General features: G+C 45.6%; 1 protein-coding gene across 4 annotated transcripts in view; it reads left to right on the top strand.

Moving 5' to 3' along the window:
* Positions 1-22,514, top strand: part of MLXIPL (MLX interacting protein like) — a 56,961-nt gene that overhangs the window by 15,510 nt on the left and 18,937 nt on the right. For 2 of the 4 annotated variants that reach the window (XM_036766076.1, XM_036766075.1), the window contains exons 1-2: positions 11,076-11,428; positions 20,952-21,058. In XM_036766076.1, coding sequence (XP_036621971.1) covers positions 11,133-11,428; positions 20,952-21,058 — 403 coding nt within the window. In that variant the 5' untranslated portion in view covers positions 11,076-11,132. Of the gene's footprint in view, positions 1-11,074; positions 11,429-20,951; positions 21,059-22,514 lie in introns of those variants that run through there. The other 2 variants (XM_036766077.1, XM_036766078.1) reach the window with 2 other exon arrangements.

Here is a 22,514-nt window from a genome sequence, read left to right as displayed (position 1 = left end):
GAAAAGACCAGAGTTCCAATCCTGGTTCTGCCTTGGTATTCCTTGTCTGACCTGGGGCAGAATCATTTCATTCTGCCTTGGTATTCCTTGTCTGACCTGGGGCAGAATCATTTCATTTAGTTTTCTCATCTGTAAAACAAATGGGTAGGATTAGATAGTCTCTGAAGGCTGGTCTAACTCTGACGGTCCATGAATATGAAAGGAGAAAGTGATAAGGAAACAATTTCTAGCTTTGTTAGGCTGTGGGCTTAGGGTCTTGGGAGCAGCCCCCAACACTATTGTAGTCTGGGGTAGTCACACAGGCACATGTCCCTCCTTCTTCCCTACCTACCTGGCTCCACCTTGGTGTGAATCCAAACCTGCCAACACAATGAGAGTTCAGGGGAAAATTCCCCTTATGTTATAAACTTTATCCTCAACAAATAAAAAATGTTTAAATACACAAATGAGAACACCAAAGAAAAGACAACATGTGATACCACAAACTTCCAGAACTACTAGCTCGTTTTCCAAAATGAAGGTATGATCCTACCTTTAACATTTCCTAACTGTGTGACCTTGGGCAAGTCACTTAACCTCCCTTGGTCTCAATCTTTCCTCATCTGTAAAGGGAGGGGTTAGATTAGATGGTCCCTTCCATCTCTAGATCAGGTGTCAAATAAATACTGACCACTACACTCGTGCTGCAGAAACCAGATTAAAATGTAATTGGGAAATGTCTAACAAAATAAATACAAATACAATAGAACATAGATAATGTTAATATGTGGTTTCTAAGTCAATATGCAGCCCTGTCCACAGGATCTTTATATACGATTTAGTGGCTCCATTTCTATTTGAGTTTGGTACCACAGCTCTAGACACATGATTACTGCTAGTAACTATACTTTTTTTCTTATTATTTTATTGATGGCTTTTGCTTTTTATGTCACAAACATTTCTGTATGTACTAACTGCTCCCCCCCCATACTCTCTTGCAACAAAGAAAACCCCATTTAAGCAAAACTCAGCCAAGACAAGCACTATGACTGACAATAAAAACGATATTCTGTACCCTGAGCCCCCCACCTCTGGTATGTTTCATTATCTGTCACCTGGTGTTTGGTCAGTGCATTAAATCTGAGGTCAGCTGCCTTTTTTCCAGTTTATTTTTGTTTGTTTTTTATTTTTGAATAATATTTTATTTTTACCTAATTACATGTAAAAACAGTTTTAAATATTCATTTTATTTAAGTTTTGAGCTCCAAATTCTACCCTTTCCTTCCCTGACCCTTTCCTGAGACAGTAAGTAATCTGAGATAGGTTATACATACACAATTGTGTAAAACATTTCCATACTAGTCATTTTGTGGATGAAAACAGAGAGAGAGAGGGAGAGAGGGAGAGCAAGGAAGAAGGAAGGAAGGAAAGGAAGGAAGGAGGAAAGGAAGGAAGGAAGGAAGGAAGGAAGGAGGGAAGGAGGGAAGGAGGGAAGGAAGGAAGGAAGGAAGGAAGGAAGGAAGGAAGGAAGGAAGGAAGGAAGGAAGGAGGAAAGGAAGGAAGGAAGGAAGGAAGGAAGGAAGGAAGGAAGGAAGGAAGGAAGGAAGGAGGAAAGGAAGGAAGGAAGGAAGGAAGGAAGGAAGGAAGGAAGGAAGGAAGGAAGGTGGGAAGGAAGGAAGGAAGGAAGGAAGGAAGGAAGGTAGGAAGGAAGGAAGGAAGGAAGGAAGGAAGGAAGGAAGGTGGGAAGGAAGGAAGGAAGGAAGGAAGGAAGGAAGGAAGGAAGGAAGGAAGGAAGGAAGGAAGGAAGGAAGGAAGGAAGGAAGGAAGAAAAGGAAAGAAAGAATGCTTCGGTCTGTATTCAGGTGCCATCAGTTCTTTCTCTGGAGGTGGACAGCATTTTTTATTGAGAGTCCTTTGGGATTGTCTTGGATCATCATATTGCTGAGAATAGCTAAGTCATTCACAGCTGTCCATTGTACAATGTTACTATTTCTGTGCACAATGGTTCTGCTCGCTTCACTCTGGAAAAGTTCATATAAGTTTTTCCAGGTTTTTCTAAAATCATCCTGCTCATCATTTCTTATAGCACAATAGCATTCCATCGCAATCATATACCACAACTTGTTCAGCCATTCCGCAATTGATGGGCATCCCCTCAATTTCCAATTCTTTGCCACTACAAAAAGAGCTACTGCTATAAATATTTTTGTACAAATAAGTTCTTCCCCACCCCCTTTTTTATCTCTTTTGGTTACAGACCTAGTAGTAGTATTGCTGGATCAAAGGGTATGCCCAGTTCCTTTGCCCTTTGGGCTTAGTTTCAAGTTGCTTGCCAGAATGGTTGGATCAGTTCACAACTCCACCAACAGTGTATTAGTGTCCCAGTTTTCCCTCTAACATTTATCATTTTCTTTTCTGTCATATTAGCCAATCTGATAGGTGTAAGGTGGTATCTCAAAGCTCTTTTAATTTACATTTCTCTGATCAATAGTCATTTAGAGCATTTTTTCATGTAACTATAGACAGCTTTGATTTTTTTGTCTGAAAATTGCCTGTTCATATCCTTATGCCTTTTAGCATTTTTTTTCATTTCCACTATTACAATCCCTATCAATCTTGCTCATCTGCTTCTGCTTGCTTTGCTCTGCATTAAATCATCCTCATCTTCCCGGGAACAGCTACGTGGCACAGGGGATATAGAACAGAACCTGAAATAAAAAAGATCTGAGTTCAGATCTAGACCCAGACTTTTACTAGCTGTGTGACTCCAGGCAAGTCACTTAACCCTTATTTGCCTCAATATCTCATCTGTAAAATGGGGACACAGTGGAAAAGGAAGTGCAAATAACTCCAGTACCTTTGCCAAGAAAACCCCGAAGTCCATGAGATCATGAAGAGTCAGACATGACTGACCAAGAAGAAGACTTCCCAGGCTTCTCTGAATTCTTCCCATTCATTATTTTTTGCAGTCAAAGGCCACAGTGTATTCAGCCAACTCACCATCAGTGAGCACCTACTTTCTTTCTAGTATGGTGCTATCAGAGTCAACCAGGTGACACAGTGGATAGTGTTAGACCTGAAATAAGGAAGACCTGAGTTCAGATCTTGAATCAGGTGCTTAATAGCTTCATGACCCTGAGCAAGTCTTTTAACCTCAGTCTATCTCAGTTTCTTCATCTGTAAAATGGGAGTTGTAATAGCACCTATCTTCCAAGGGTGTTTTGAGGATCAACTGAGATAATATTTGTAAAGAACTCTGAAAGTTTTACAGCATACTTATAAAAAACTATTATTATTATCAAAAGTTCTGTTACAAATATTTTGAAATCTATGGAATCTTTTTTTTTCCCTTTTCCCTTACCTTCTAGTTCACATATTCAGAAGTAGGGTCAGATAATAGCTAATAATGGTTAATATTCATATACCAATTTAAAGCTTGCAAAGGGCTTTACATATATTATCTCATTTTAAAAATTCGAATGTTATTTCCAATTACATATAAAATAATTTTAACCATTTTTTACACTTTTGAGTTCCAAATTATCTCTCATCTTCCCTCCCCCATCATTGAGAAGGAAAGCAATTTTATATAGGTTATACATGTATAGTCTTGCAAAATATATTACCATATTATTCATGTTGTGAAGGAAAACACAGACCAAAAAAAACAAGAAAAATAAAGAAAGTAAAATGACAGCATGATCTAATCTGCATTCAGATTCCATCAGTTCTTTCTCTGAAAATGGATAGCATTTTTCATCATAGGTCCTTCAGAATTGTCTTGAATTTTTGTATTGCTGGAGATAGCTAACTTATTCACAGTTGATCATTGCACAATATTACCGCATACAACGTTCTCCTTCTTCTGCTCACCTCACTTTGCATCAGTTTGTGTAAGTCCAGGTTTTTCTGAAAGTATCCTGCTCATCACTTCTTATTGCACAATCATATACCACAACTTGTTCAGCCGTTCCCACTTGATGGGCATCCCCTCAATTTCTATTCCTCCAAATGCCACTACAAAAAGAACTGCTATAAATATTTTTGTGTGTATAGGTCCTTTACCTTTTTTAAAAAATCTATTTTGATACGGACCTAGCAGTATTGCTGGATCAAAGGGTATGCACGATTTGATAGCCCTTTGGGTGTACTTCGTCCAGAATGGTTGGATAAGTTAATAGCTCCACCAACAGTGCATTAGTGTCTTAATTTTCCCACATCTCTTCCAACATTTGTCATTTTCCTTTTTTGTCATAGCCAATCTGAAAAGTGTGAAGTGGTATCTCAGAGTTGTTTTAATTTGCATGAATAGTGACTTAGAGCATTTTTTTTCTTATGACTCTAGATTTGATTTCTTCATCTGAAAATTGTTAATATCCTTTTATAATTTATCAATTGAGGAATGATTTGCATTATTATAAATTTGACTCAGTTCTCTATATATCTAAGAGATGAGGCCTTTCTCAGGGAAATTTATTGTAAAAATTTCCCCCAGTTTTCTGCTTTCCTTATAGCCTTGGCTGCATTGGTTTTGTTTGTGCAAAACCTTTTAAATTTAATTACCACTATCCATTAAATTAAATAATTAAAACTATCTATTTTACACTCCATAATACTCTTTATCTCTTGTTTGGTCATAAATTCTTCCCTTCTTCACAGATCTAAGAGTTAAACTATTCCACACTTCCCTAATTTGCTTATGGTATCTCACTTTATGTCTAAATCATGTACCCATTTTGACCTTATCTTGGTATACAGCAGGAAGCATTAGCTTATACCTAGTTTCTGCCAAACTGCCTTCCTGCTTTCCCAGGAATTTTTGTCAAATACTGAGTTCTTGCCCCAAAAGTTTGAATCTTTGTGTTTATCAAATACAAGACTATATGGTCAATTCCTAATGTACCTAATCTATTCCACTGGTCCACCACTCTTTTTCTTAGCCAATACCAGATTGTTTTGGAAGTTAGGTTGTATAGTAGATAGAATGTTGGACCTGGAGTCAGGAAGACTCATTTTCCTAAGTTCAAATCTGGCCTCAGACACTTGCGAGCTCTGTGACTCTGGGTAAGTCACTTCAGTTTCCTCAGTTTCTTCATCTGTAAGGTGAGCTGGAGAAGGAAATGGAAAATCACTTCAGCATCTTTGCCAAGAAAATCCTAAGTAGGGTCACAAAATGTCCGACACAATTAAAATAACTAAACAGCAGACCATTTTGATGATTACTGCTTTATAATACAGTTTGAGATCTGGTATAACTAGAACAGCTTCCTTCACTTTTTTTCTCATTAATTCCCTTGATATTCTTGACCTTTTGTTTTTCCAGATGAATTTTGTTATTAATTCTTTTAGCTTTATGAAATAATTTTTTAGTAATCTGATTGGTATGGCACTGAATAAGTAAATTAATTTAGGTAGAATTGTTATTTTTATTATATTAACTTGACCTGCCCATAAGCAGTTAATATTTTTCCAGTTGTTTAGATCTCACATCATTTGTGTGAAAAGTGTTTTATAATTGTGTTCATGTAGTTCTTGGGTTTGTCTTGGCAGGTAGATTCCCAAGTATTCTATATTGTCTGCAGTTATTTTAAAAAGAATTTCTCTGTATATATTTTGCTGTTGAACTTTGTTGGTGATATATGGAAATGGTGATGATTTATATGGGTTTATTTTATATCCTGAAACTTTGTTAAAGTTGTTAATTATTTCAACTAATTTTTTAATTGCTTCTCTGGAATTCTTTAATTATAGTTGTTAAAGTTGTTAATTATTTCAACTAGTTTTTTTAATTGCTTCTCTGGAATTCTTTAATTATATCATCTTATCATCTGCAAACAGTGATGGTTTTGTTTCCTCATTGCCTATTCTAATTCCTTAGATTTCTTTTTCTTCTCTTATTATTATAGCTAGCATTTCTATTACAGTATTGAATAATGGTGGTGATAATGGACATCCTTACTTTACCCTTGATCTTATTGGGAAGTCTTCTTAATTATTCCCGTTACAGATAATACTTGTTAATTTTAGATAAATTCTACTTATCATTTTAAGGAAAGCTCCATTTATTCTTTTACTTTCTAGAGTTTTTAATAGGAATGAGTATTGTATTTTGTCAAAAGCTTTTTCTACATCTATTGAGATAATCATATGATTTTTGTTGATTTTGTTATTGATATTGTCAATTATGCTGATACTTTTCCTAATGTTGAGCCATCCCTGCATTCTCGGTATAAATCCCAACGCTCATAATGTATGATGTTTATTATCTCATTTAGTCTCATAAGAACCTTGTCTGGTAGAAGCAATTATTTTCACCATTTTACAAATGAGAAAACCAAGAATGGGAGAGGTTAAATACCTTACCTAAGGTCGGACAGGTAGGAAGTATCTGAGGCAAGATTCAAATTCCTGTCCATTGTTCTATCCACCAATGTGTGCTGTCTCTCACAAAAGAAATGAAATAATTATAATGGAGGTTGAAGGAAGCGCTGCATAATGAAACTAAATGAAAAAGCATTTATGAAGCACTTACTGTGTGCTTTCCAAAATGGTTGTATTCACATGACTGATGTGAAAATGTTTAATATTTATATTTGTTTATGTATATATGTTTAATATGTATATATAGAACCCATATCAGATTGCATGCCATCTTGGGGAGACAGGAGGGCAGGGAAGGAGAGAAAATTTAAAACTCAAAAGTTTATAGAAATGAATGTTGAAAACTAAAAACAAATTGATTCATTTTTTAAAAATAGCTGTATTAGCTCATAGCTAGGGGACCAGTCTTTCCACAACTCCTCTAACATTGACTACCCCTAGCTTTCTCCTTTTTGCCAGTTTGCTAGTGAAACTTCAGCATTGTGTGGTTTTTTTTTCCTTAATCTTTAGACCCTTTATCTATTGAAGAATAGCTTTTGGTATTATATTTCTATCAGTTGTCTATATATCTTAGATGTAAAATCCCTATTTAAGAAATTTGATACAAATATTTGTTTCCAGTTAACCACCTAGATGCAGTAATTTTGTAAAAGCTTTCCAATTTCATAAAATCAAAATTATCTACTTTACCTTTTGCAATTATTGCCTCTATTCCTTGTTTGGTTGAGAATTCACTTGCTACCCAGACCTGTGAATGGAATATGAACTATTTCTCCTCTAATTTTTTCACAAGTTGATCTTTAATATTCAGATCATCTATCTATCCTCTATTTAATGTGGGATATGGTATAAGATCTTGATCTAAGCCTAATTTCTGCCAAACTGCCTTCCAATTTTCCCAGCAGTTCATATTAAGTAGGGAATTTTTCTCCTAAATAATTTATGTTTTCTGGTTTATTGAACACAGAGTTATTGAATTCATTTTTTCTGATTCTCTCTCAACTAGTCTTTCCTGTAGATCTACTTTTCTATTTTTTTTAAATCAGTACCAAATGGTTTGAATGCTTACTGCTTTATAACATAGTTTGAGGTCCACTAGTTGCTAAGAGCTGGGATACAAAAATAAAAGATAGACAAGCCTTCAAAGGGATCAAAGGGTATGAACAGTTTTATATCTCTTACTGTATAATTCTATATTGCTTTCAGGGGAAATCTTTATAATCCTTTTCTTAAAAAATATTGATATCTTTTGTTTTTACAGTACCTTTATTTCCTAATATATTCCTCTACTTGTCTACTCCCAAGGAACCCTTAAGAAAAAATAAAAAAAGAGGGAAAATTTTTGGCAGAACTAACATGTGAACCAAGTCTGTTGTCCCCCAACTCTATAAAAAAAAAAAGTTTCTACCCCTGTTCAAATGCCTCCAGCCTTTTGGCTTCCCTCTGTCATTAACTGTCCCTCTCCTGTCAGGTGGAGTGAATGGACTCTGATAGTCACAAGATCTGAATTCAAATCCCTGCTCTTCTATCTACTCCCTATGTGACCTTAGGTTTGAACTAGATGAGCTTTGTATGTTATTTTCCTTTATTGTATACATGGTTCATCTGGTTCTGCTTTCTTTGCATGGTAGGAGTTCATAGAACTCTTCCAAAGTTTCTCTGAATTCTTCCAAATTCAAGCCAATTCTTTCTTGGCTGTTTCATTATCTGTAAAGTAAGGGGATTGGCCCAGATGTCTCTAAGATCCCCTGTAGTTCTAACTGTAGGAGCCTAGGATCTCCACACTCTCTCCCACTCCCTCCCCATATATAATCTTTGGCTGTGGCTACACCCTCAGCACAGCTCTGGCAAAAATCTGGTTATAAGTAGAACCCTTCGAGGAGCCCCCTGAAGCAGTGAGGTTCAGCAATTGTGTAGAGGCAGAACACTGAGTAATAGTGGGGGAGGGGGGGACGGGCATGGAGAAGGAGGACCACCTGCCCCAGGGCTATGATAGCTAGTTGCATACAAAATTTCCGCCTATGTGCATGTAGGGAATTGGCCAGCATAGTTTGTAGAGTCCTTTCCTTTGAGATATGGAAATGGCCTCAAAAAGCTGACAATATCAGTACATGTGATAGCTTTGTAACTGAATTCTAAGTGTCATGGTACAAACTGTGAGAAGAAAAAAAAAACATTTTCTGTTTCCTAGGATTGTATTGAGGAAAGCTATGTATGCTTTTTAAAAGGTGCAGCCAGGTGAGACACTGGATAATATGTGAGAGTTGGAGATAGGAAGACCTGAATTCAAATCCTGTCTCAGACTTTTACTAGCCATGTGACCCAAGGCAAGTCACAATTGCTGTCTGCCTCAGTTTCCTCAACTGTAAAATGAGAATAGTAACTACATCTACCTCACTTAACTTTTCTGCACCTTTATTTGTTCATCCATAAAATGGTAGTACTTACTTCACCGGGTTGTAGTAAGGCTCAAATGAGATAATATTTGCAAAACTTTAAAGTGCGATGCAAATGCCAGCTAATGTTACTATGGTTTAAAATGTGAGCTAATGTCATACATTCAATTCTCTCCAGAGTCTACCCAGCAAACCCAAGGCCTTCCTCCATTTCCTTTTATTATCTTGGGGGGGGAGGGGCAGGGAAGAATGTTGCACTCCTCTGGCTGTCTTCTCTAGCCATGCACACTGAAAGCCATCCTTAGTACCTCAATCAGTCCTCCATCCTACCCCTCCCCAGGAATGGGGGACTTCTAGGAATGCAAACTTACAAGCAGAGTAAGACTACTGGCAAGGACACTGGAGATGGAGGCCAGAGGCCTGAGTTTGAATTCTGCCTCTGGTACTTCCATAATAATAATCGCAACGGGCAAGTATTTGTTAAGCACTTACTGTGTGTGTGTGTGCCTCTGACGTGACTATACTTTGAGCCTGGGCCAGTCACTAATTCTCTTATTGCTTTAGGCCACTCTTTACAACAGAATTTCTTAGACTTTTGTGTGTGTCACAACCCACAAGCTGTGCCCATGAATGTGTAACAACCGACTCTCCAAACAAGTTAATATTTTCTCCATCACTTTCTTAAGTCTAGACAATCAAGCCAAACCTTGAATTGCAGGGTTTGTCGATTTCCAAAGTGTAATGTTCACTCAGAAAAAAAAAAACAAACCAGTATATTTTTTTATTTTTTTCCACATTCACTTTTATGAGATTTTTGAGTTCCAAATATTTTTCTCCTTCCCTTCCCCCCTCCCCAAGACTGCAAGCAATCTGATATTATACATGTATGATCATATTAAACATTTCCACATCAGTCATGTTGTGAAAGAAGAGTCAGCACATAAGGGAAAAACCATAAGAAAGAAAAAAAAAAAACAAGAAACAAAAGAGCCAACAATCTGCTTCGATCTGCATTCAGACTCCATAGTTCTTTCTCTGGATGTGGATAGCATTTTCCATAATATCACTCAGAAAATTTAACAATCTGCTCTCACAAGCATGTCTGAGCAGGCTCCACCCCTTCGGCAGTCTGGTGAAGCCTATGTACTTCTCAGAAGAAACACGTTTTTAAATGTATAAAATACAAAGGATTACAAAAGAAACCAATTATATTGAAGTACAGTTATCGAAATACTTTCTAAAAGTTCACACACCCGAGGTTAAGAGCTCCAACTCTAAAACTTTAGATCGTAGAGAGGATGGCCAGTTGCAGTGGTAGAGAGAGTTTCCTCACCTGGGAGTTCCCTAGAACAATGGTTCTCAAAGTATGGTCCAGAGGTCCGCTGGACCCTTTCAGGAGGTCTGGGAAATCAAAGGTATTTTCAGAACGGTACTAAGATCTAAAATTGTAAATATCCATAGGCAGAACCCACAGAAACAAAAGCTCTTTGGGGCCTCAGTTTTGTAAGAATAGTCAAGGGGTCCTGACACCAAAAAGTTCCTATCGCCCTAGAGTTTTAGGTTAAGGGATCTAGTCTTGTCCTGTAGCGTTTCTGGAACTATGCGGACAAAGACAGCAACCACTCTAGTCCCTTGTAAGCTGCTCGCAGGAGCTCCCTACTTCTATTAGAGAAACAAAACGAACCGAAGTAGATGAACAGATACGAGATACAGAGGTATCTTTGAGGAGGGCGCTCGGAGCTGAAAGGAGCGGGGAAGGTTTAGTACAAAAGCTTGGCTTGATCCAAGCCCTGAAGAAAACCAAGGATTCTGAGAGACAGAGGTGAAGCGGGAGTTCGTTCCAGGCGGGGGGACGGTCAGTACAACGACTGGGAGGCGAGAGATGCCGCGTCCTGGCGGAAAGATAGCAATAATAGCTCGCCTGGCGTACTTAGCTCATTTGATGTTCACAAACACCCTCTAAGGGTCGCTCCAAGTGACTGGCTAAGTCACGTCCTCTCTCTAGGCCTCAGTTTCTTCCTCTGTAAAATGAAGGGATCGGACGAGCTCTAAGTCTATGCTAATGCGACTTCCTCGGCTTTGTGGGCTACTTCCCTCTCTGCTGCTTTCGACCCGCTTTCCCTCCAGCCCCCCCCCCACCCCAACCCCGTGCCCCCCCCTGCCCCCCCCCCCAGCAGCTTGGAGCACACCTGGATCATACATTATGTTAATGAGCTCCTCGCCCCACCCCCGCCGGCCCAGCTTGGCTGGGGGCCGGGGGCGGGGCTGTTGGGGCGGGGCGGGGCCATGCTAATTAGAAGGGCCCCGCTGCGCGGGCCGGACGCCGGAGCAGCCCGCGGCGGCGGGCGGGGCAGACTGGCCGCGGGTGCTGCTGCGATGGCCGGGGCGCTAGCGGGGCTGTCCGGGGGTTTTCCTGGGCCGCGTGCGGAGCCGGCGCCGGACTCGGACTCGGACACGGACTCGGAGGGGCCGGGCCCTCGGCGCGGGGCCGCCTCGCTGCTCCGCTCGCCGCAGGTCATCCACAGCGGCCACTTCATGGTGTCATCGCCACACAGCGACTCGGTGCCCCGGCGTGGCACCCAGGAGGGGCCCGTGGGGCCCGGGGACTTCGGGCCGCGCAGCATTGACCCCACGCTCACCCGCCTCTTCGAGTGCATGAGCCTAGCCTACAGGTGAGCCGGAACGTGCAGGGACCCCCGACGGGCGCGAGGTGGCAAGCCCCCCCAGCCTGGGCACCGAGGCGCGACCCCCAAGAACACGCTGCCCCTTCGCTGGGCTGTCCCTCCTGTCCCAAGGTCCCCCCCTCCCTCTCGAACCCGCGGGCACCCCTCCCCTTTCAGGACACCTCGGCAGCCATCCCTAGAGCCTATCTCCCCTTTGCTAGGCTACCTCTATAACCTAGCCCGAGCCAGGGGCCCCCCCATACACACGCGGCCATCCTTCCGCTGGCACCTCGGGGCGGATACGCCAGAGCTCCTCCTCTCTGCTCCGCCCCAAACCCCAGCACCCCCACACACACACCCGCTACCCCGGGGACACAGGCACCGAGGTCCCCTTCGGATCTGCCACTATCCTAACCCGGTCCTGGGTCGTTCCCCTTCACGTGCTCCTCCTGCTATCCTGGGGACTCTGCCTGCCGACCCGACCACTGGATACCTCGGGACAGACCCGACGAAGCCCCACCTCCCCGGTCCTTTCTCCCCTTGCGCTATCCCCTGGACACAGCCACGGGACCTTTCCTACACACCCGGAGATCACTGTCCCTGAACACCTCGGGGAAAACCCACAGAACTTCCTGCGTCTCCCTAAATCCCCCAAGTTCCCTCCTAATCGCCCCATCGCCCTGCCCTGAGACAGGGCATGTCCACTATAAAACGGGCTCCCAGGGGTTGTCTAACACCCCCACACACACCCATACTGGCGCCTAGACAGATCCACCAGAGTCCGCTCCCCAGAATTCCCAGATCCCTGCCCACTCTCCTCTCTGGACTCCTCACTGCTCTCCGGAGACTCTAAGGGCCTCAGACAACCACCATCCTCTCACCTCCGGGACCCAGAACCCTTAATCTTCCCCCTCCCCCACCAATCTTGCGGTAAATAGGCGCCAACCTTAGCTCCTCCAGGCTTATCCTCGCCCAAAAACCCCTCACCCCAATCTTAGTGTGTGGAGGGGACCTTCCTCTACCCCCAGGGCGCCCACCTCACTCCGCAGACGACCTCCGAGATCCACAATTTCACCTCCTGGGAACTGGGGGAGGAGGGGTTCTATTGGCCTAGAGGCAGCTAGCGGTAGGGCTTCGATTCGAGGCTGCAGCCTCCACCCCTATTTCTTCTTCCTGCTCCCCACTCCCCACGTCTATCTCAGCAGGGGGCGCTGCAGCCCGCTAGGGGATCCCAGTCTGGGCCTGGCCAAGGGCCCCAGCTGATTGTGTAGAGGGAGGCTTAGCCGGGCAGTAGGGAGGCTCGATGTCCCTGGCCGTATCGCCTCTCCACTGCTTCTGAGCTTGGAGCAGAGGGGTTCCAACCTAGGACCTCAAAGGGAGCTTTTCGGGGCGGGAGGGGCTGACTGAAAAAGGGCGAGAGCCTGCAGAATGTGGAAGGCTCTCCAGCAAGCTCCCTGGGGTGCATAGGAAGCCCTTTCCCTGCCCCCCTCCTGGCCAAGTGCCCTGGATGTTCCAGAGCAAAGTTCCCAGAGCAAAGAACAGAACAACCTAGGAATTGGGATAAATTATCAACTGGGAATAAGAGAGGAGAAAGGGGGATAGGCCGACCTTGATCCTCTCTCTGGGCAAATAGCTCTTTTCCTCCCTCCCCCCCTTCTGAGAAATGCTGGCATCTATTGCCTGCCCTTCCCCCTGCCCTCAAACACCCAGGGGTCCTGGCAGGGGGAGGAGAGTTACCTCCCTTTAGTTCCAGGAGGGAACATGGCAAGGGGGTGGTGGAGGGGCTCTTTTTTGATCAGCCTGGGGATTGGAGCCCTTGTTCCAGATGCTGGGACTCTATTGGCCAGGCGAGCAGTGGGTAACCTTGGCCCACATGAATTGGCATGATGCCCAGGTCATGTTGCAACCCGATCGGCGGGGTGGCCAGGACCAATGTGGAAAGTTCAAATTCCCACCTCAGCTCTCCTCCTCCCAGATCACGGGACTTAGTCTGGGGCATCTCAGGTCCTGAAGTGTGGCCTCACCCTAAAAGGTGTTAGGATCCTTCCTGCCCCTTAACTACCACCACCTAAAGAAGGGCCCAAGCCTGTAGGAGAAATGCTAATTCTGTCTCCAGGCAGTCAGATCATAGGGAGAGGCTTTCATACACTCCAGCCACTGCTTCTGTGTCCTCCTGTTAGAAAATCCCAAGGGCAGGGTACATCCCACAAACACTCAGCCAGGTTCCCCACTGTCCCTGCAATACGGGACTAAAGTTGTTGTCCAGGGGCTGTAGGGGATGAATTTCTCTGAGTCCTTCAGGTGGCCTCAGAGCTGTTCTTCCTTTCTTGCCCTCCCTGCTGTCCTGTCCTGCCTTCAGCTTTGGGGACAAGTGGGCTGTGGGCCAAGCCTGGGGGATGGGTCTCACTCTGGGATTGGCCACTAAGAGCCCTGTCCCTCCCCCAGAGAAAAGATTCCCCTTCGCAAGCCAACTCCCCGAAAACGGCTTCAGCCCCTCTCCTTCCCCTCCCCCTGCCCCCCGTGGTAACACATGTGCTCTAAAAATAGTCTAAGCTGCCCAGAGAAGTGGTATCCCAAGAACCCAGGAGTCTTGACTTCTAATGTTGAGCTGGCCTTCTGCAAAGCTGAAAATGGGCAGACCCCAGGCCCCTTCCCAGGAGGGATGTGAGCTCTGAAGGGTTCCCCCACCTGGTAGACGGGCAAGCCTAGGAGCAAGGCATGGAATGGACCCCTTAAACCTGGGCACTCACCCTCTGTCAGCAGTGTTGGGGGTGTAATCTGTAACCAAACTCGTCTGTTCTTGTGTTGGGGTGTGTGAAGGGTAGAAGGAAGAGTCGGCTAGTTCTAGGTGGGAGAACAGTGAAAATTGTGCTCAAGGACTTATCAGGAAGAATAGCTGGCATAAGAAGTCCAGGGCTAGATTTGGAGTCAGGACTGAATTTAAACCCATCTCAGACCTTCACTAGCTGTGTGACCCAGGGCAAGTCTGATCTTGCCTCTGATCTTGGCCTCAGTTTCCACATCTATAACACGAAGTTGTTGTGAGGACCAAATGAGGTCATATTTTAAGTGTTTTGCAGACTTTAAGGTTTTATATCAATAATGTTAGCTATTATTATTGGCTACCCCTTCCTATTCCTCCTCTGTAGCTGGGGGTGGGGGTGGGGGGTGCTGGGAGGCTTGAAGTGATAAATGCCAAGAATGCCAGCACAGTACCAGTAGCAGGAGTTGAGAGCGTCGAGGAGATCCATCGAGGGCTTTGCCGGAGAGGCTCGGGAATCAGCACAGGCTGGATAATGGCAATTTGCTGGAGGAGGAATTTGAAACCCAGAGAAGGAGCAGCAGCATTTGAATGGTGCTCCAAAGTTTTCAGGGGGGCCCCTGGGAAAGAGAGATTGCAGGCTAGAGACTGGCCCTGTGATGTCATTGCTATAGGGAACTCCCGGGTGAGGAAGGTCCTTCTACCAATGCCGACCAGCCCCTCCTCTGCAACTTGTAGTCTGAGAAAGTTGCCTGCAGATGGTGTGACTTGTTCCGTGTCAGAGGCAAGGCTTAAACCCAGGTCTTCCCTAGTTCCAAGCCTCCTTTTTTATCCATACACCACTGCTGCCTCTCTACAGGCATTGTTATGCCCCCTTTATGGATAACAGAGTCTCAGGGGGTTTTAGGAATCGCCTATCATCACACAGTTATTACAGTGTCAAGTATTATCCCCATTTTATAAGTAAGAATACAGGCTCAGGGAGTAAAATTGTGATCACACAACTAGTAAAGTGAAAGGAGTCCCTCTTCCAGACTCTTGAGTCCAGGACTATATTAAGCTATGCTTGGCAATACCCTAACTGCCCCTGGAAGGACTTCTTTCTGGGAAAGAAAATAGCAGTGATGCTACTCTATCCTGAGGAAGATAGCCAGGATGATGAGGGAGGGGATCTGGAACCAGGAGTGTTTAGCCTAGAAAGGAGTAGACCTAGGGGATTTATGAGAAGAGCTGTCAAATGGAAAAGGGAGTCATTCATTCAGGAAACATTTATTAAATGTGTGCCATGTTCAGAGTATTTTCTGTGAGAAGGATTATAAGAGCTTACTGTGTTGAGTATCTTCTGTAGGAATCGACAAAGTTTAGAAAAGATGTAGCTTACCATCTAGTAGGTGGGGAAGACACAGTCGAAAAGGATTCTAATCTGCAATGTTACACATACGCATTGGAGCTGTGCAAAAACAAGTTATATGTGAGGTCCAAAGGGAAGGTCATTATGGACCAAAGATATCAGGGAGGTGACATGGAAAAGGTAATTTTGGAGTTAGGTTTGAAAGGCTGGGGTGGAATGAAAAGGGCATTGCAGGAATAGAAAATGGCAGAAGGGAAGGGCATGCTGGGAGACAGAAGAGGTTGGCTTAGCTGATGCATCATGGAGATAGGGCATAGACCATAGCATGGAGACTAGGCACCCGGCTAGGGGCTAGGTTCAGTTTCTTCTGTTCCAGTGGGCAGAATTAGGACCAACAGTAGAAGTTACAGGGAGGAAGATTTTACTTCACTGTAAGGAAGAACTTTCTGACGACCAGTTATCCCACAACTGGGTGGACGGGACATCTTGTGACCATGAGTTCTCTGGTCACTAGACGTGTTCAGGCAGACATTGAATGTCCACCTGTCGGGGATGCCTTAAAGACTCCTGCCCTGGCTGGGAGAATCCACCAATCAGTCAACAAGCATTTATTCAGTATCTACTATGTGCCCGGCACTGTGCCAGGAACTGGAAAGACAAAGACAAATTAAATAGTCCCTGCCCTAGGGGAGCTTATATTCTATAGGGAGAGATGACATGTGCCAGTTTAAGTGTATACAAAATCAAATTAAGTATATACAAAATCGAATTATCAAATAAAAAACATATATAAGGGTATACAAAATCAAATTAATAGCAACAAATACGAATACAAAAGCATCATTTATAAGCCATCAGATCCAGTCCCCTCACATTACAGCTGAGGAAGCGGAGACTCAGAGATTTAAGTGACTTTCCCAGGATCACCCAACTAGTAAGTGTCCAAGGTCAGCTCTGAGTCAATCCAAGTACGGCCTAGTGTTCTAATGGTGCTCTAATGAAGAACAGCTGACCAGATAAGCAGCAGGTAATGGGGAGGGGTGAGGCAGGGAGGCCTAGCCTCTGAAGGGGTCAGAGAAGGCTTCCTGTTGGAGGTGAGGCTACCAGGGGATGAGGAGGTGGGGCATTCTAGTCGAGGGGGCAGCATCGGCAAATTCGTGGAGATGAAATGTCGAGTATAAGAAACGCCAAGGAGGCTGAAAAGAGTGAGTGGGAAAGAGTAATGTAGAATGAGACTGGAAAGGTAGGTTGGAGCCAGGGTGTGAAGGGCTTTAAATGACTGACAGAGGAGTGTATGTCTGATCCTAGGGACCATAAGGAGCCAGTGAAGTTTATTGAAAAGGAATGTTACACAGATCTGTGCTTTAGGAAAGCCATGTGGAGAATGGATGGGAGAAGGAAGAGGCTGGAGGGAGGGAGGCCAGTTAGGAGGCTCCTGCAATGATCCAGGTTAGAGGTGATGAGGGCCTGCATTAGGGAAGCTAGAAGCTTCCGCCTCTAAGATTCTGTACTTCTATAATTCCATGGTTTTCTCCAGATCACAGTAGCTGACAAAGCTAGGCAAATCCAGGCATCCTGCCTCCCAATCTCAGGCTCTAGGCCTCCCTCTTCCTCCATGCCCTGTATTGGTCCAGGTGTCCACATTCTTCACATATTTAGGAAAAGTAACTGTTTGGCACACTCCCCTGAAGAGCTAAATCACTGAATGAGACACACATGGATTCTCACGTGTGATCCTATCAGCTATGTAGGGCTGGGCCCCAGGATGCTTGACCACGGGCTGGGGGCAGACTCAACCAACCCGTACTTTTCTAGCCAGAAGGTGAAATTGAGTGGCTCCTCCATCCCCCCCTTCATCGTCCACCTCAATTATAGTCTCCATAGAGGATGAAACATCCTTCAATTACCCAAATCACTTGTTGCAGTAAATGTTGGCCAGTCCCCAAGGATGGGCGTCCCACCATCCTGAGCTGCGTGCCCCTGTACTGGCTCCAGCACGCTCAATGATCCTCGGGCTTCCTCTCAGCCACCCCTGTACCTTGTTCTGGACAGCCAGGTGAGCACATGCATCAGTCGCTGGGTTGTACTCAGACTGGATGACAGGACATAGATAGATAAAAAGTCAAAATGGAAAGATCAAAACAAACGACTCAGGACATCTGAGTATAAAATATCCGAACAAAGAAAGTAATTACAGAGAAAGTTGTACGCAAAAGGATATGTTGTTTTTGAGTTGTTTCGGTTGTGCCCAACTCTCTGTGACCCCATTTGGGGTTTCCTTGCAGAGATAATGGAGTGGTTTGCCTTTTCCTTCTCCAGCTCATTTTACAGATGAGGAAACTGAGGCAAACAGGAGTAAGTGACTTGCCCAGGGTCACACGGCTAGTAAGTGTCTGAGGTCAGATATGAACTCAGGCCCTCCTGATTTGGGGGGCTGGTGCTCTATCCATTGCACCACTTAGCTGCCCAGAAAAGATACGGGGGGGGGGGTTGCAATTATTGATACAAAATAAGATGGAGGAGAGAGAACAAACAGGCCCCACTCATCATTCCAGATAGATCTCCTTTGATCCCTTCCCCCAGACGGAGGCACCAATAAGCTCGAACAGAACACAATCATGTGACATACACTAGCAGACCCCACTGTATACACAGCTGCTGGCATTTGGCAAGTCCCCTTTAGCTCCCACTACTCTAAGTTCTTTCTCTCTGAGTTGGAGAATCAAAGGAATCCTAAAACCGAAGGTGGCCTGTGCCTGGGGGCAGGGCTCCTCTCTTGCTTTTAGGCTTATCAAGTGGCTTCCAAGTAACTGATCACAGCCCCCCCACCCCCACCCGCCACACACCCCAGGCCTCCTTTCCTCTTCACCTGCTTAGGGTTTAAAACCTTTGCCATTGCAAGCTTAGCAATCATCTCCCATTCTTTTAGCCTGACTTCTCCAGACTCAGTCCATTCCTCCTTTCATCATTCCTTGGCCTGCCAGAGATAGCTGGCGAAGTGGCTAGAGTGCCGGACTTGCAGCCCAAAAGATTTGGGTTCAAATCCTGCCTCTGTGATCCTGGGCAAATCACTTAATAACTGCCCAAGTCTAGTTTCCTGTTTGTAAACTGAGGGGCTTGGTCCCTTCCTGGCCTGAGGCTCCAGATCAGGAGAGTGAAGCTCAGTTTGTGTCGGGGATGAAGGGGCTATAAGCCCCACCCTCCCTTCCCTCCATTTCTTCTTCCTTCCCAGATGGTGTTTTTTTTCTGGGGCAGGCAAGAAAGGGCGTGCGTCTGCTTGGTGTTATGTACACTGTGTTAGAGCAATGAGGCCTCTCTCTCCTGGGGCCTCAGACCAGCCCCCTCCAGCTGCTGCTGAACAAATATACAGCCTGGAGACCAGGGAAGGCACAGATGGGGGTGGAGGGGGGCTAGGGATGGAGGTACAGATAAGCATATATCCTCACACAAACACTGGGGCAGGGGGAGGAGCACACTTCGGTGCTAGAGTCTTCCCATAAGCCCCAGGGCTGAGCTAGGAAAGGAACAGGCCCAAGTTCCACCAGACTCCTTGAGGGGCAGAAGGAGGCCACGGTGCTTAGCTTAGCAGAAAGAGCACCGGCTCCAGAGTCAGAGGACATCTGAGGCTTGCTACTCTGTGAGCTAGGCAAGTTGTTTCATTGCCCCATACCTCAGTTTCCTCTCCTGTTAAAGGACCTCTGAGATCCTCCTGTGAGTTTTTGGGGCCTGTGCAGGAGAGAGAATCATTGATAGTGTCCACTGTCCAAGATGCCAGGCTGGCCCGAACTTGGCCCAGGGCATATTCCTGGAGCAAGCTGTAACTGGCATGGAGCAAATAAAGTTTGACCTCAGGGTATTATCATGGGAGGGCACATGCTTCTCCCCCCAGAAGTGGCTCATCATTTCATGATACTCCATAGGAAAGAGCTGGGACCTCAACAGTTGGACACCACCCAGGGACTTGGATTCTAGGGAACACGGCTAGTCGGCAGGGCAGGGGGGCTGTGCCAGGCCAAGGGTTCCCCATGGGCAGTGACTTTGGCCCGTCCCCACATTTGGTGGCTTTTTTTCCTTCCAGAAGTGCCCCTGCAACCATGCAGATAAGGCACAGTGTAGATTGGCAGAGCTTGGGGGCAGCACACAAGACAGGGAATGTGTTGGGAACTGGGGGAATCAGGACCGAGGGATGCTGGGCAGGAGAAGGCTCCTTGCCCGGCCCTGTGCCTCTCCTCCATTTCCTTTACTCTCCCTGTCACAGCCAAAGCGAACATGTCTCATTTTTCATTGCATGCCTCTGTTAGGACTAATCTGAAAAAGTAATTTCAGCTAAGGTGTTAATGGCTGATACTGAGTTAATGTGTTACTGTGTCTCTGAGATAGTGTAATTATAGAGCTGTGAATGTTAGCAATGGGAGAGGGAAACTGAGGTCCAGAGAGGGGAGTCAATCACTTAACATTTATTAAGCCCTTACCATGTACAGGGCGATATGCTAAGCATTGGAGATACTAAAACAAAAGTGAAACAGGCCCTGCCTTCAAGGAGCTTCCGTTCTAGTGGAAGAAACAACCCATATAGATCTTCAAGGATACAGAAAATATACAAAATAAATAGAATGTAGTTTGGGGAAATGGGATACATGAGTAGCTGGTGGGAGGAAGGAAAAGCTTAATGTACTTGAACAGATACTAGGAGGAAAGCAGGGATTCTATGAAGCAGTTGTGAGGCAGGACCAGACAGGGCAAAGACAGGGAGGTGGGAGATGGAGCATTCTGTATGAGAAATTACAAATAGGCAGCGTGGCTGGAAGGGAGGGAAGAGAGTCAAGTATAAGGAGACAGGGAAGGTAGCTTGGAGCCAAATTGGCCAGAGTCTTGCACACCAAGGAAAGGCACTTATATATGGCAACAGGGATCCTGGAGTGGGTCCAAATGATACTTGAAAAATCCCACTAGCTGCTGGGGGGAGGGTAGGCTGGAGTGCAAGGAAGCTTGAGGCAGGTGCCTGTTAGCAGGCTCTTCCCCAAGATCGCACAGGGAATCGCTGGTAAATCCAGGACAGGATCCCAGTGTCCTGACTCCTAGTACAGGGGTCTTTCCATCAAACCACACCATAACACAGATGAAATTTGCATTTTAAGGAGGACTTTTTTTTTATGCCTTAACTCAAAGGAGTGAAAGGGGAATTTCAGAGAAGGTGACAGGCACATGGGAAAATGGGAGGGACAGGGGCGGCCATAGAGGACTCTGGGGCTCCTCCCAGCACCAGATACCATGTGCCTGCCTGCTGCCGTTGTACGAGGATTGGAGGTGGGCATGTGAAATGCCCCTAGAGGTGGCGACCAGAGCTGGGGGAGGGGGCTGGCTTTCTCCGCTTCCCTCCCTCTGTCCTCTCTGACCCAGACCTGCTCTATCCCTCACAGTGGGAAACTGGTGTCTCCCAAGTGGAAGAACTTCAAAGGCCTCAAGCTACTCTGCAGGGACAAGATTCGCCTCAACAACGCAATCTGGAGGGCCTGGTACATCCAGTGTGAGTGTGGGCTAGGGCCTCTGCTTCCTCTTGCTCCCCACATCAGCCCACACCGAGCTTTGTGCTCCTCCCCATCATGGCCTTCTCAGGTTCAGAGCACACCTCCTCCAGGAAGACTCCCAGATTTCCCCCACTTGGGGTCCTGTTAGCATAGATGTAGAGTGGGGTCGATCAAAGAACCAGAGATTCGGGGGAAGGAGGGACTTTAGAGGTCAGATCCCACCCCTGAGAACTGTTAGAATTCCACAGCCAGGACTCAGCTGTGTACACTGGGCTGCCGTGAGCCTCAATTTCTTCGTCTGTAAAATAAGGGGGTTGGGCTAGGGCCTTGGCAGCTCTGACCCTATGAGACAGTCCAGCCCCAGCTTTGTCACAAAACTAAGGACCCAAGAGATGGAGTCACTTGTCCAAGGTCCCACAGGTAGGTGGTAGCATCTGGAATTCGAGCCCCACTCCTTCTGACTCCAGATACGGCACCTTGCCCATCACATGGCATTTATGCCTGACTGAGAGCAGCAGCTACATCCCTGGGGCAGAGCCACAGTCTGGTCAGTTTGAGGGAACCTGCCGTCACCCCCTTCTATCACCTCAGGTTAAAGATAGGCCTCACCCACTTCCAGCTCCCCTTAGCTAACTAAGGTGGATGTGTCACTCGAGGCTCGTGCTTACATGGCTGGACCCTGTTCATATAGCCGGCCTATCCCCTCTCAGGGGGAATGAGCTCCTTATTTTTGCCCCACTTCACTCCAAGGCCTCAGTGTCAAGAATATGTGGATTCAAGTTCTGCCTCAGTGACCTAGAGCCCCAGGCAACAGGTTGCAGAGAAAAATGCTGATCTGCCTTAGTGAATGGAACTTCCTCATCCTGCAATCCCAAGTCTGGTCCCTATCCCCGGCCGGGCCGTGTGAGAGGCTTTTTCCTTTCAGCTCTGGCTTAGCTGCGAAATTTCAATCAGCAAGTATTTCGTTAGCCCCTACTGTGTGCCAGGCTTTGGGAAGGGAATAAGTATACAGCACCTACTATGCGCAGAGCACTGTGCTTAGCACTTTACAGATATCTCATTGGATCATTTTTGTAGGGGATCGGAGGGGTACAAAGATTAAAATGAGACAGTCCCAAAGAAAACTTGAAGCAAAGAGCCTTGTCCTTCTTTTCAGAGGCTAGAACGCAGGACTTCAAGTCAAGAAGATGTGGATTCAAATCCCACCTCAGATATAGCTGTGTGGCCCTGGGCAAGTGACTTCATGTGTCTGGGCCTCGGTCTCCTCATCTGTGAAATGGAGGGATTAGACCTGATGATCTCTCAGGGCTCTTCCGGCTTCAGATCTGCTGCCCCTTTATGTCACAGCAGACAAGGCGCCCTGCGATGATGGAGCTGGAAGGGTTTAAAAGTCAGCTGATGCGAGGTTTCTTAACCCAGGACTCTGTGAACTCGTTCTTGAAAAGTATTTGGGTC

Source organism: Trichosurus vulpecula, chromosome 7 (genome assembly GCF_011100635.1).
Source record: "Trichosurus vulpecula isolate mTriVul1 chromosome 7, mTriVul1.pri, whole genome shotgun sequence".
Classification (NCBI taxonomy): Eukaryota; Metazoa; Chordata; class Mammalia; order Diprotodontia; family Phalangeridae; genus Trichosurus; species Trichosurus vulpecula.
The sequence above is the reverse complement of the archived record's forward strand: the minus strand, read 5'-3'. Positions and strand labels throughout refer to the sequence as shown.